This window comes from Magnolia sinica, chromosome 19, assembly GCF_029962835.1.
Source record: "Magnolia sinica isolate HGM2019 chromosome 19, MsV1, whole genome shotgun sequence".
Classification (NCBI taxonomy): domain Eukaryota; kingdom Viridiplantae; phylum Streptophyta; class Magnoliopsida; order Magnoliales; family Magnoliaceae; genus Magnolia; species Magnolia sinica.
The window spans coordinates 38,012,933-38,027,257 of record NC_080591.1 but is presented as its reverse complement, the minus strand read 5'-3'; the positions used below and the strand labels follow the sequence as shown (position 1 = coordinate 38,027,257).

At 40.0% G+C, this 14,325-nt stretch overlaps 1 protein-coding gene across 1 annotated transcript in view; it reads left to right on the top strand.

Annotated features, from left to right (window-relative positions):
- Positions 1-14,325, top strand: part of LOC131234440 (AP-2 complex subunit alpha-1-like) — a 111,629-nt gene that overhangs the window by 90,190 nt on the left and 7,114 nt on the right. The window contains exons 15-24 of the mRNA XM_058231313.1: positions 8,019-8,125; positions 8,218-8,322; positions 8,451-8,571; positions 9,963-10,145; positions 10,240-10,485; positions 12,578-12,658; positions 12,797-12,961; positions 13,045-13,131; positions 13,235-13,360; positions 14,170-14,250. Of these exons, the coding sequence (XP_058087296.1) occupies positions 8,019-8,125; positions 8,218-8,322; positions 8,451-8,571; positions 9,963-10,145; positions 10,240-10,485; positions 12,578-12,658; positions 12,797-12,961; positions 13,045-13,131; positions 13,235-13,360; positions 14,170-14,250 (1,302 nt within the window). The remainder of the gene's footprint in view (positions 1-8,018; positions 8,126-8,217; positions 8,323-8,450; positions 8,572-9,962; positions 10,146-10,239; positions 10,486-12,577; positions 12,659-12,796; positions 12,962-13,044; positions 13,132-13,234; positions 13,361-14,169; positions 14,251-14,325) is intronic.

Genomic DNA, 14,325 nt, shown 5'->3' with positions numbered 1-14,325 from the left:
ATGCAGGGGCACACTTAGGGTGGGTGATTTGTGTGAAGCAGGTGGCTCGTGTGAGGCAGGCCCCACCCGTGTGAGGCGGAACCCATATGAAGTGGGTCCCGTGAGGGGGGTTCGGCCGAGGTCCTAACCCATGCGATACGGGGCTTGGGCTATGAGATAAAAGGATTGATTCTCCATGCTCTATCAGTTCGAACTTTTAGAGTAAGTGGTTAATTGTCCTGCATCATTAAGTCTTTAGCTTCTAAATCAGTAAGGTTTATGTGGCAAGGGGGGGACCAAGTTCCAACGCCCGATGGAGAAACAATCATCCAATGAGATAGAGATATTGACCAAATTTGGATAAGCTTCAGCTAGAGATCTATCCAAAATCCAGGTATCAAGACAAAATCTTATGTTCATCCCATTACCCATGGAGAAATTGATACCTTGGAGGAATTGGTTTCTAGCACCTGCAACAACTTTCCAAATGATAGAAGCTCTGTAAAGAGAGGCCGGTCTAATGAACCAACCCGCATTCTCAATCCCATACTTAGCAGCAACAACTTCCCTCCACATTCTACCTATCTCAATACCAAAATGCCAAAGCCATTTCCCCAAAACAGTAGGGTTAACGTCGATGATAACTCTGATACCAACCCCTCCTGTGTAAGGTTTATAGACATCCGACTAGCTAAGAAGATGAAATTTGGGGTGCGGAGAACTACCATTCCATAAATCTCTCCCGATTTTCTCAATTTTAAGGTTAATGTCTTTAGGGCAGCAGAAGAGGGACAAGAAATATGAGGAAAGGTTAGAAAGAGAGAATTTAATAAGGGTTAGACGCCCTGCTAGCGAAAGGTATCTACTTTTCCAAGGAGCAAGCTTCCTCTCCATTCTTTTGAGAACAGCATCCTAGAGACAAGTTGGAGGTTTTCCAATGCAAAGGGGCAAGCCAAGGTATTTAGAGGGGAATGATCCCTACTTGCAACCAAAGATATCTGCAAGGATATCAAGAGTATCATTAAATATTTTTATGCCCAAAATTTCACTTTTAAAATGGTTTACACCTTGAGCCCAAAGAACATCTAATGACCAATCTTAAAGCAAGAACCGTAGATTCAGAGGCTTCACAGAATAGCAATGTGTCATCTGCAAACTGAATGTGGGATATAGGGGGAAAGGGGGAGGCCCAACTGAAGCCTCTAAAGTAACCAACGGAGGTTCGTTTGGATATCGTACGGCTCAGACCGTCACTAGCTATAACAAAAAGGAAAGGGAAGAGTGGGTTCCCTTGTCTAAGGTCCCTAGAAGCTTGAAAAGAAGCCTTTAGGGGAACCATTGACAAGGGCAGAAAACATGGTCGAAGATAAACAATTAGCAATCCACCCTCTCCATTTCCTCTCAAAACCAAATCTCAACATCAGGTAATCAAGGTAGGTCCAGTTGATATGATTGAAGGCCTTTGCTAGATCTAATTTGCAGACGATACCCCATTCCCTAGACCTATGGCCAGAATCAACACATTCATGGGCCAGGAAAGCGCAGTCCAATATATGCTTATTAGACAAAAAAACCCCTTGGGGTTCATAAATAATGGAGGAAAGAGTAGGGTGTAATTTGGTAGCCAAAATTTTGTAAAGGGCCCCCAAGAGGTTGATAGGATAAAAATCTTTAAGATCTGAAGCCCCTTCTATTACAAGGTTGTGAGCAATGAAAGAAGATCCCATGGCTTGCGAGATTTTTCCATAGTAGTAGAAGTCTGCTACAAAAGCAACAATTTCATTTTTAACTAAGAGCCAAAACTTTTGGAAAAAAAGGCCATCAGGTAGCCATCTGGCCTTGGAGATTTTTCACTAGCCAAATAGAAAACTGCGTGTTTAATTTCGTCTTCAGAGAATGGTTTTTCAAGATCAAAAGAGTCCTTAGCTGACAGCTGGGGAAACTCTAGATTGTCTAGGGAAGGTCTCGACTAAGAGTCAAACGAAAGCAGAGATGAATGGTAAGAGACTATATGGTTAGATACCTGGCTTTTGTCTTCCAAGGTAGAACCATTAATTGTTATGGAACTTATCTTGTTTGAACGAGCTCTGGCACTAGCGATAGCGTGAAAGAAAGCTATATTTCAGTCTCCTGCTTTCAACCATGTAGCTCTCAAGCGTTGACACCATTTGGATTCTTGTTGTAGGGAGATTCTTTTGAAATCCGCTTTATGGATCTCCCTCAAGGTTTTGTCCTCTTCTGATAAGGGGGAAGTCTCATCTTGGATGTCCAATGATTGGATGGCACAAAGAATTAAAAGTAGCAACATCGAGATCCACCTGAGTTTTTTTCTCCACTTGATAAGATTGAATTTAAGCATTTTTAGTTATTGGCTCAGGATGAAACTCAGGCTACCTGTAATCTGAAAAGAAGTCCATCCAAGAGGAGACAAGCTCAGAGAATCCTTCGGATTGGAACCAGGATGATTCGAATTTGAAGGGTTTAGGAATCTAGCTTTCCTCCATCAATTTAAGAAGAATAGGGCAATGGTCAAAGATAGGAAGGGGAAGACCACCCTGGGTAACTAACAGAAAGGATTGAATCCACTTCGGGGTAAGGAGGAATCTGTCTAGCCGGGATTGTGTAGGGTTAGATCAACCATTTGACTAGGTAAACCGAATATTGTGAAGCGGGAGGTCTATGAGGTTGTTCTCCCCTACCCATTATGAGAAAAGCCTCATACTTCTAGAGATGCAAGAGGCATTCATTTTTTCAAAGGAGAAGTGAGTAACATTAAAGTCTCCTCCTACACACCACGTAAGATCCCATCTGGATTTGATGGAGTTTAGTTCGGTTGATAGGAGGTGGAAGAGGGATCATAAACAGAAGAGAAGATCCATTTGAACCCAGAGGAAGGGTTTCTGAGAACAACAAAAGTTGAGAAAGAACCTTTGAAGGAGTCTTCTAATGACCAGGAACGTGCGTCCCAAGCAATTAGAATCCCCCCTGAAGTTCCAGAAGCCTTTAAAAAGAAACACTCTTTATGATAAGTGCTCCAAATTGAGTTAAGGATGGACTTGCTTACCTTGGTGAGCTTTGTTTCTTGAAATGTGATGGTCTTAGCTTTGAATTTACATAATAAATCTTTTATCCGGGCTCATTTAGAGGAGTTGCCCAGACCTCGCACATTCCAGGAAATTATCTTAATTGAGCAACTTTCCTACCTTTTCGCCTGGGATTGGCCACCCAAGCAGATGACCCTTTCTTTTAGTTGATGGAGGATTTAAGGATGATGAGTTCTCTGATACCTCTAGGAGATCTTGAACTTTTCCTAGCCTCCTCAGAGGCTTTGACTTCCCATTCTTCAATAAAGTGCATGAGAGTGATGTAGTCTTCCTCTTTTTCTTCGAGTGATAACCCCAATGGGGTTCGAAAGTCCATCAGTCCCTCTTTAACCTTAATGGGATCTTTACATTTATCCAGGATGGAATTAGGATTCCATGTAAGGGGGATTAATAAGTTGAGGCTCCTGTGGGGTTATCAGAGGTCATGCAACAAATTGAATAGGAGGAATATCCATAACAATGGAGTTAGAGGGGGTTGGGTTTGGAACCGGGACCAAAGCCCATTCTCTCGGAGGATTAAGGAAAGTTGTTGGAAGCTTGCAAGAAGAAGGAATTGAAAGAGGGCAACAATAGTTGTTTTGAGATGAAAGGTTGTTGAAAATGGGAGCGCTTTGCTTGGCAAAGAAAGAAGGCCATTTGATCGAATTGGGCCGAAAGAAGAGATGGACATGTGGATCGATGGGGTCTATTTTAATAGGATTACATGGCACTATGATGACTAATGAGGTGATGGATGAAGGTGTGGACGGTCGAGGTGTGGCACTATGAGTGCTTTGCTTGGCGAAGAAAGAAAGCCATTCGATTGAATTAGGCTCAAAGAAGAGACGGACACGTGAATTGGTGGGGTCTATTGTAATAGGTTGAGTGGCACTATGATGGCTAATTAGGTGATGGATGAAGGCATGGATGGTTGAGGAGAGTTCACGTCGCTCCCCTTTTCAGATTCGAAGCTGTTAGCCTCGGAGTCAACTGAGCCTGATTGGTTCGTGTTTGAACATGATGTCATCAAGACATTCGTCACAAACTGAGGAAGAGAGATGGGAGGGATGTCAACTTGTTGAGCAAGCCAAATCCCTCTTTTAAAGAGTCGGCGAGGGCAATTTTTCGAGCCTTCTGTTAGGCTCTCCTGGATTGCCACCTATATACAGGGTGTCCCGTATCCGCTATGATACGACCGATACGTAATGGTAACGATCAACACCGTTACGCAATACGGGGTCGAAATGGGCACCCCCCGATTCTGTGACCGTAACGGCTGTTACGGGCCTAAAGAAAATATATTTAAAAAAAAAAAAAAAAACATTCCTTTTTCTTCTCCTTCTCCTTCTCCTTCTTCTTCTTCTTCCTCTTCTTCTTCTTCTCAGACTGCTGCGGCTGCGGCTACGGCCATTCTTCTTCTTCTCTCTCTCTCTTCTTTTTCATTTTGGTATCGAAAACGAAATAGCCACACTTTAAATTTGTTTTTTAACGTGTTTTGCGGTGCACGTTGAACAGTGCACTTGCACTGTTTTGTTACATGGGCCCGCCTTAATTTATGTGTGGTATATCTATGCCGTCCACTATAATGTTTATTTTCCATCGAACCTGTTGATAAGGTCACATAAACTTTGACCTTGATGAAGGGATAACACAAATAGTAGCTTGATTTTTTTTAAAAAAAAATGTCTTAAGAAATTTTTAATGTTGGGAATTAAATCCTTATTTTGTGGTTCACCTAAGATTTGGATCAGCCTCATTTTTTTGATCAGGCCCTAAAATAAGTTGACAAAAAGGATGGCCCAAATGGATATACAACAAATGTATTGAGGTGGGCCCCACTTTTAAAGGAATACTCACTAGTGGTCCATCGAAGATTTAGATCTACCTGAATTTTTAGACCATGCCTTAAAATGAGTTGGCAAAACAGATTGATGGCATTGATATATAAATACATCGAGGTGGCCCGCTTGGCCCACTAGTGGCCCACCTGAGATCTGGATTTACCTTTTTTTTTCCAATTGTTTTTTGAAATAAGACCATTTGATATTTTTCATTTTTCACTGTCGAATAAATGTTCACCAATCCATTAGTGGGATAAGTGCCAATAGATTGCATTAATTTGAGGTTAGTTTAGGGCATCAAATGGTCCCCGAACTAGCCCCGAATCGACAACACTATTTACCTCAATTTAAATTTAATTTTTTTAAAGATTTATGGGGAAAAATGATATCAAATTGTTAGGTATATGAATTACATAATAGGATACAAAAGTCCCTAAACTCTATATATTGAAATAAAATGCATGTGAGTCACGAAGTATGCAATGCGTTAGTACTATAAATAAAAGGAAAACTTGAAAATATAAGATGTTTTGGTATTACATTCATTATAATAAATTTATATAGATATTATATAGTTAGAAAACTAAATATAAAAGGTTTGCAATTAATTCCAGGTTGTTTGGTTCATAAATTCATCAGACAATCCGATACAACTTCTCACCAAAGAGTGGACTGTTACACTACCATAAACATGTTCCAATTATAAATAAATACATATTTGGAATGCTTAGAATATTCCGGATTTAATTCATATTTTTTTAGGAAAAAAAAAATTACACCGTTACGGGTTGTTGCGCCCCCATATTGTTGTTACGCCTCCGTATCGGTATCAGTATCGGTGGGCACCGTTACGTCAACCGATACCGATACGGAATACCTTGCCTATATAGGGATCATCACAAAAGGATCTGCACGTGTACCCACTTGGATCATGTGCGAGAGGAGGATTGATGCTGCCACGATTCTCTCGTGTGGGGGATTTCTGTGGTGTAGATTTCCCAAATGAGGAGAGAAGGGTCACATGTTGAGATGGAGGCACGTGTTGAATGTGGGAAGGAGTGTCTATTATCAAGATTGGCGCCCGTTTGTGCGTCTAGCTTGAACACGTGGGTGAGGATTAGTTGACACGTTGCTGAGAAATGTTCGGTGCTCCAGCGGAGAATGGGACCATTTCTCCATCTTCGTCCATGATGGGAGTCGGAAGTGAAAACTGCCATTGTTTCTGGCGTGAACCTTGATCATTTGCTTAGGAGATATTGAGATTTTTAACGTAACATACCCTGATTTGATGATCATTGAGGAAGGGGTTGTGACCTGATTCTTCTTTTTTATTTTAATGCGAGCCCATCTAAGTTCCCAACTAGATTGAGTAGCCAGATCAAACTCCAGAACTTCTCCAACAAAATAGCCTAGGGTGGAGTGAAATTAGAAGTTCCAAAGCTCGATCGGAATACCTGAGAAGAGAAATTGAACAACAATTGATCCGAAGGGGGAGAAATTCTTCAATTTGCTTATGGAGGTCACGAGGTCCTCCTGGTGTTGGACTCCGACTGATAAAATGAAATCTAGGCTAGATCTTGATTGTAGATTGAGGAGGTCCGTCTCCGATAGGGTCTTGAGGCCATAAACCCAGCCTGGATGTTACATATGTTGAGAAGCCATTGTTGGACCTCGTAGAAGGAGGTAATTCTCGTGCAATGAATTATTAGACTATGAGTGAGAGAAGGATAGGGCCTATGCTATCATTGCTTGGTCGACGAAGATGCTCGGACCCAAGTCAAAGGTGATGACGTGAGTTCGGAGGGGGGAAGAAGTCGGTGAGGGAGGCCTCTCCACCCCCGAAATGACATCTTTGAAGGATGAACTTCCTTTTACTGAGTAGAGGTCCCTAATGCTTTGAGTCGGTTGAGAGGTCAGGGATGAAGGAGAAGAGTTCCCCGCCGGAGGCCGAGGTCTGACTCGGGCCATTTGGATGGAGATGTGTTGACCGTTGAATCGCGCATTGTGTAGGGAGGATATGACCACTGATACTTTTTCAGAGGAAACCCATGCGGATATAGGCAAAGCCTTGATGAGACATCGTCCCTTTCTTCTTCGGCAAGACAATTTCCTTTGTCTTGTCTCTTCGCTTTTTTCTGGAAAATCTGATTGAGCATGTATTCATCCCACTCTGGAGGGATTTTGAGACAAAAACCATAGGGAAAACCACATATCTAGAGACCATAGGTTTCCTCACAGGATGAGGTTCTTCCTTGCACTTTCTTCTGGAGACCGTTGTCCACCCTTCTTCCCTCCTTCCTAGATAGAAGCCTTGGAGGGGGCCAGAGCTTGACGTAAGATTCCTCCGTGACCTCCATTGAAATGGAGAGTATTTCTCCCTCTCAAATCGGAAGAAACAGCAGGAGGACAGAAAAGTGTTTCCAGATTTAATGCAGAAACCCACATGCCATTCCCCCAAGTCTTTTCTTTTTTCTTTTTTTTTTTGCAACTACAGGCCCGCACCATGGTGGTCCGTTGAGGATGATGCTGTCAGATTCTCGAATCCAGCCTTCTGCCTCGAGCCATCGATCTCACTCTTGAGAAGAGAGGGAGAGGGAAAAAACCATCTCACTGCCAATGGACTTCTAACAGTATTAAAATCTGGTAGTTCAAAAGCAGTATGCATCAATCACACACAGAATGACCAGATTTGAACTCAGTAGATGTCCTCAATCTCAATATGCAACCAAAGGCGTATGGACGACTCAACACCTGATACCTGCAACTGGAATTATCTCACAATCAAATCATCTTATTAGGAAGAAATGCCAAGTCATCCTATTAAAATCTCACAGGAACCATCTCACAATCAAATCATGCTATTAAAATCTGTGCAAAGTCTACATTGGAAGACTTGTTATGTTAACGTATCATTTTTATTTTTATTTTTACTGGTGACAAATATTTAATGAGTAATTTGTTGGTTGTTGGCCTTCTAAGATTCTATATGTGATGTGCCAGCAGCATATTCCTAGTAATTTTATTTAAAAGTACATTGGAACATCAGATAGTTCTTGATCTTTTGAGTGAACATAGTGAAGTCTATTTAACAGTCAAATTGGAATATATGGTACAGGTTAGTGCTTATCTTCTTGGAGAGTACAGCCACCTTTTGGCGAGAAGACCTGGGTGTAGTCCTAAGGAGATCTTTACCATTATACATGAGAAGCTTCCTACTGTATCGTAAGATGATTCAATCTTTCCATCTCTGACCATTGCAAAGCAATATTGGTTCCATTTCTTTTTCAATATTCTAAAAGTGGCATTTCTTTCAGGACTGCTACTGTTTCGATTCTTCTTTCGACATATGCTAAGATCTTAATGCACACGCAGCCCCCTGATCCAGAATTACAGCATCAAATTTGGGCAATATTCAACAAGTGAGACTGATCTTTACTTTTATCCTAGCCCAGCCTGACAATTTTTCTTTAGTCTGAATGCTGTTTTGTCATATGCTTTACTCATGATATCATGGTTTGAATTTTAACTCAATCATGCATGTCTTCAGGTATGAGAGTTACATTGATGTTGAAATACAACAACGGGCTGTTGAGTATTTTGCATTAAGTAGGAAAGGTGCAGCGTTGATGGACATATTGGCTGAAATGCCCAAGTTTCCAGAGCGGCAGGTATGTATATGCTACTTTAAAGGTGTTGTCAGACCATGCAAGGGCTTACTTTATTATAGTAATAATAGATGAATTTATTTTTAATAAAGAAAAGGGAGAAAGGTATGGGAGACAGAAGAAGTGCTTATTAATTAACATTCCCAGAGCTACCTTGACTGATAGTTTGGCTGGATCATTTTCGGACAATTGAGTCCTAACCAATTTTGTCAAATTTGTTATTGTATTGTGAATCGAAATAAGAGTTTAATCATATCAAATTGTATTGTAAATCATAAGATTTTTTAATGATTTTCTTTAAAAAATTGGAAAAAAAATCTGCAAAATGTAAATAAATCAGGAAAAAAAAGAAGAAACTCATCAATCATCCATTTCACATCAATATGCACCAAGTAATACCACCATATCATGATAGTGTTATAGGATGTCATCTTTCCTTTATTATTTGTCATTCAAGAAATTTACCTTAAAAACAATACATGAATCCTTTAATAATTTATGTTATTTTTGCATTTCTTAAGTGTAGAATCACATTGGAAAAGAGGCATTTGATTTTGTAGATCGGTGAGAAAAGATATTTTTATCTCTATCCATCATTACCACAACACATATAGGTCAACATGATCGCAACCATCTATTAAAAAAAATATTCCAGATAAGTCATGCACATGGTATTAAAAAACGGTTATGTTACAACCTTAATGGATGTTATGTAATGGTAATGGTGGTGACCAGTACATGATATTGGACTGTAACACCCAATTTGAAAGGGAAAAAAAAGGGCCCGTAATGGGCCAAAGCGGGTCCTTACGGACCATTACACGACTGATACATTTTTCCTTTTAAAAAAAATATTTGACCATTACAGGGCCGTAAAGGCTGTTACGGCCTGTATCGTAATGACCATAATGCTGGCCGTTATGGTCACCGTTACCATTATTGAGTACTACATCAATTTGGTGTTTCGTCTATGTTAGAAGTATGAAACCATAAGAAAATGCAAAATGATTTAACATCGAAGAGAATATCTATCATGTAATCTCTTATAAAGAACCAAAAATGTAATTAACCTCTTCTAAGCGATTTTTAAAGCCTCCACCATTTTAAAGCATAAAATGAAAGCCAAATAAATCTTAAAATAGAAGAGAACAAGTATAATTTGAATCATAAATTGGGATCTGATTTGTAAATCAGATTCAAATCAAGAATTGTAGGATTCATCTAAAAAGGGATTCAAGGTGGGATTCAAATCGTTTTGCTTAAGATTTCAACTCAATTTGTAAATTGTAGGATTTTGACAACAGTAGTTCTGACTATATATGCATGCATGTATGCGTCTCTGCCTGTCTGCATGTAAAAGACCATTGAATGCTAACTATAATTACCAATACCAGTCTGCATTGCTGAAAAGAGCCGAAGATACTGAAATTGATACTGCAGAGCAAAGTGCCATCAAATTACGGACGCAGCAACAGACATCAAATGCTCTTGTTGTAACTGACCAGCGGCCGGCTAATGGTTCTGTATCTGTTGGTCAACTTAGCCTTGTCAAGATGCCGAGCATAAGCGCTAATACGGTGAGAACTGATTCTTCCAAACTCATTATCAAATCTAGAGTTGCCGATATTTTTGTCATCACATTATAATAGTAAAATTATGTATAATCTGCAGGATCTTAGTTTAGCAGACCGAGCTTTGACAGAGACAAATGGGACATTGAGCAAAGTAGATCCTCAACCTGCCCCAGCACCTCCAGCAGACCTCCTTGGTGATCTTTTGGGTCCATTGGCTATTGAAGGTCCTCCTGGTGCAACTGTCCCAGCTGAGCAAACTCTGATATCAGGATTGGATTCTGGTTCCAGTGCATCGGACGCCTTAGCTCTTGCTCCTGTTGACGAGCAATCAAACTCGGTTCAGGTACTTCTGCACAAGCATCATTCACATCCGTGGAGCTCTTTTACGTCCTTCACTAGCAATTGGACTGACCAAATTGCGTGTATATTTTTGCGGCACTGTTTCTTCTTCTGCTTTTGCTGTAATGCCCTCTAGGCCCGTAGCTTCTACTCATCAAGCTTGTGGTTGCTTACACACATATGGGCGTATTCATGTTTCCAACTTATCAAGATGAGTAGGCATATGCATGTTGAAATAGTAGGCTGTTTAATGGATTGGACTGTTATCGATAACTTAGTTCTCTGATAGCATTGGAGCATTTCTCACACGCACACGTACACGCATGATTCATATATGTAGATTGCATCATATGCTTGAATATGGTCCAGTTATCGACAAGCTAATGACAATTGGACTATTTTCTTTAAAAAAAAACAGAGAGAATACAAAAAAGGGAGCAATATCTGATGTTACATGATATTTCCCCTTTTTCATGACTAGCTACATCAAAAGTTTCATCGCAGAAAGAAGAAAGAAAGAGAGAAAGAAAACCATAATTTCTTTAACAGTGAAACCTTTTGTCTTTGCTATTGTTTTGTGCCGTACCTTCTGGTGCACCTACAAGCTCTTTCCAGCAAGGGCTGGTAATGGGTAGGCCTTGGGTTGGTTCCAAGGTATTCCATAATGGTAACAGTGGCCATAATGGTCACGACTGTTACCGATATGGGTATCGGTCATAACAGTCGATATGGGGGTGTAACGACCGCTACGACCTGCGTTATGGTTCAAATAAAAATTTTGCCTGAAAAATTCTGGAATAATATCTAGAAAATCTAGAATAATGTAAATATTTCAAATCTATATTCATTTTTTGTTTTGAACATGTTTATGGTAGTTTAACTGTCCACTCTTTGGTGAGAGTGTTGTATTGGGTTGTTTAGTGAACTTATGAACATGGTTATGTGTCTGTAATGTTTACACATCACAATCAAGCATTAGAATTAGAAATCGTATAATGCATATATACCACTTTTTTTTTTGATTTTTTGAAAAAATGGCTCTCGGTGCTTCTATTTGCCTAAATCGCTTTAATCTACTATTTTAATCCTAAAGACTATAGTACGAGTGTTTGAAATCTGTTGTAAAATGATGTAGGAAAGTTTTTAGAATGAGAAAAATAGAAAAAGGAGCAAAAAAATGGATTTATATAGAAAAAAGAATTGATAGTTTTTCAACTGGTAGTCTGTTACTGGGGTAATGGCTGTTATGCCCTGTAACGGTTGGTACGGTACCAAAAAATCAATTGCCCCTTTTTACCTCCATATCGCGTAACAGTCACGGCCGTTACCTATACATATCGACCTTTACAGCCGTATCGTAAGTTCATAATGGATACGGGATACATTAGTGGTTCACACCTGGATTTTGAACTATTTGGGCTAGGCAACCAGGCTGGGCCTATTCAGAATATTGATTTTGCTACTCCCAGGCATGGCCCATTGCCAGCCTTCTTTCCAGCCCCAAAAAGAAAGAGGAAGAGAAAGAAGAGAGAGAGAGGGAGAAGGGAAGAGATCCCAAGCATTGTATCTTGAGGCTGTCATAATAATGTAATGTTTTAATAACCCACATTTTGGGTCTTTTGCTAGAGAGGAGAGTGGCACATGAAATACAGGACATGAGCTGTTTTGTGTAGTTTTTTCCCCCACCTTGCTCTTACCTTGAGATCAATTTAGGTGCAACTTGAGAAGTGGTTTCTCAAGTTCCTTGGGGTGAGGCCCAAGATTTAGGAGCCTTGCAATATTAGTCATTCATGGTAATTGAATAGTTTTTCTGTATTCATGTGAGGGAGATTGTATGCTTGTCATGGATATTCAATAGTTTACCTGGCATTACCTTGTTGTTCGTGTGAATTTTTTTATTTTATTTTATTTTATTTTTTCTGTAAAGAAAATATCTGACTCTTACTTTGTAACAAAATTAAACTGGTCTTAGTGCTAGGCTATAATGCATTGGATAGGATTGGTCTAACACAATTACACTGGTGTTAGTGCATGGCTGTTGTGCAATGGGAATGGTTTCACATTTTACGAGCTAACCCTACCATACATGTTTGCAGCCATTTGGGAATATTGCGGAAAGATTTCATGCTCTGTGCTTGAAGGATAGTGGCGTGTTGTACGAGGACCCTTACATTCAGGTGTACTGACTCTTGTGTATTTGAAATGGCAGTGATCCATTTAGTTGTTGTGCACTAGACAGGCTATGCTTTACAGTAATCTTATCTGTTCAAGCTTCTAATATTCATTACACCCAATTTCTTGTTGCCTCTGTTCAGATTGGCATAAAAGCAGAGTGGCGAGCACAACATGGACGTCTCGTCCTTTTCTTAGGGAACAAGAATACTTCCCCTCTTGTCTCGGTCCAAGCTTTGATTTTGCCTCCTTCCCATTTGAAAATAGAGCTCTCGTTGGTACCTGAAACTATTCCTCCAAGGGCACAGGTCAAGATTGCATATGTTATGCTGCTGTATATTCTGTAGCTGTATGATGCAATACCTCTTCTGATCTCTCCTTGTCTGTCTAGGTGCAATGCCCACTCGAAATTGTGAATCTTCGCCCAAGCAGGGACGTGGCTGTTCTTGATTTCTCATATAAGTTTGGAACTACATTGGTACTGTACTTCAACCAAACACTAATGGGTTGAGTGTCATTGATTTGTGGGTGCTAGAAGAAGCCTTGTGATTCCAATCTTTAATTCTCTTCTGTCCTATTAGGTGAATGTCAAGCTCCGTATTCCGGCTGTATTAAATAAATTTCTGCAGCCTATATCAGTTTCTGGTGAAGAGTTTTTTCGCCAATGGAGATCTCTTGCTGGACCACCTTTGAAGCTTCAAGAAGTGGTTAGTCTTCTCTTAGTCATTAGTGCGAGTACCTTTTTCTTTTCTGTCAGTTCCATTTTCTTCACGAAAATTAATCTTGACTGTTAGGGAAATCGCTTTGTTCTTTCGGTTTTGCTTACATTTAGATACATTATTTGTTATTCAATTTAGAGGAAAAGAATGTGAGAGTGACGCATGAGGCTGATAAAGGTGACCCTGTCTCTCCTGCCAAGATTGAGAGAGGGAGAGAGAGGGTTGTCTTTCCTGCCCCATGTGTGTGCATGAGAGGGAGGGAGGCCACCATGATTATTTATTTTTTTTAAAAGAAAAAAAAAAAAAAAAGAGGCCAGAGGAAGGTATACCACCATGATAAAAGAAACAGGCCAGTCCATTCATCATGCAGGCAACACCATCAAAACAATAGATAGCCTTACTCATTTTACCTATGCAGCCTGCCTGCCTGATCTTTGTGATTAGTGATCTTCATAGTGGGCCCCAACTTTTACACAGTTGAGATGTTTTACTCATGTTACATACTGGCAGGAAACACAGGGAGTTCAAATTGATGGAAATGTTTCTTTTGCCGTAGTGAACCTTGGTAAACAGTGCTTCTGGTTGCCTTTTCCTGCCATGTGTTTTCTAGCTTTTTTGTTAAGCCTACCCATATCAAACATATTTTGTTAGCTTCTCTTGTTAAGCTACCCATATCAAACATATTTCATTAGCTTCTTCTTCTTCTTTTTATCTCTTTTCTGGTTAAGCTAATCATGTCGAACATATTTGATTTGGTCATGTTTCCTTTAGACTCATCCCTGCCTATGTGATTGCAGGTTAGAGGTGTAAAACCGCTTTCCCTTCCAGAGATGGCAAACTTGTTCAACAGCTTCCAGTTGATGGTTTCTCCAGGACTTGTAAGGCACTCTTTACATTGCATTCCAACTGCCTTCCACTATCTCCTTTCAGTTTGTTAAAGCTGATGCTCTGTT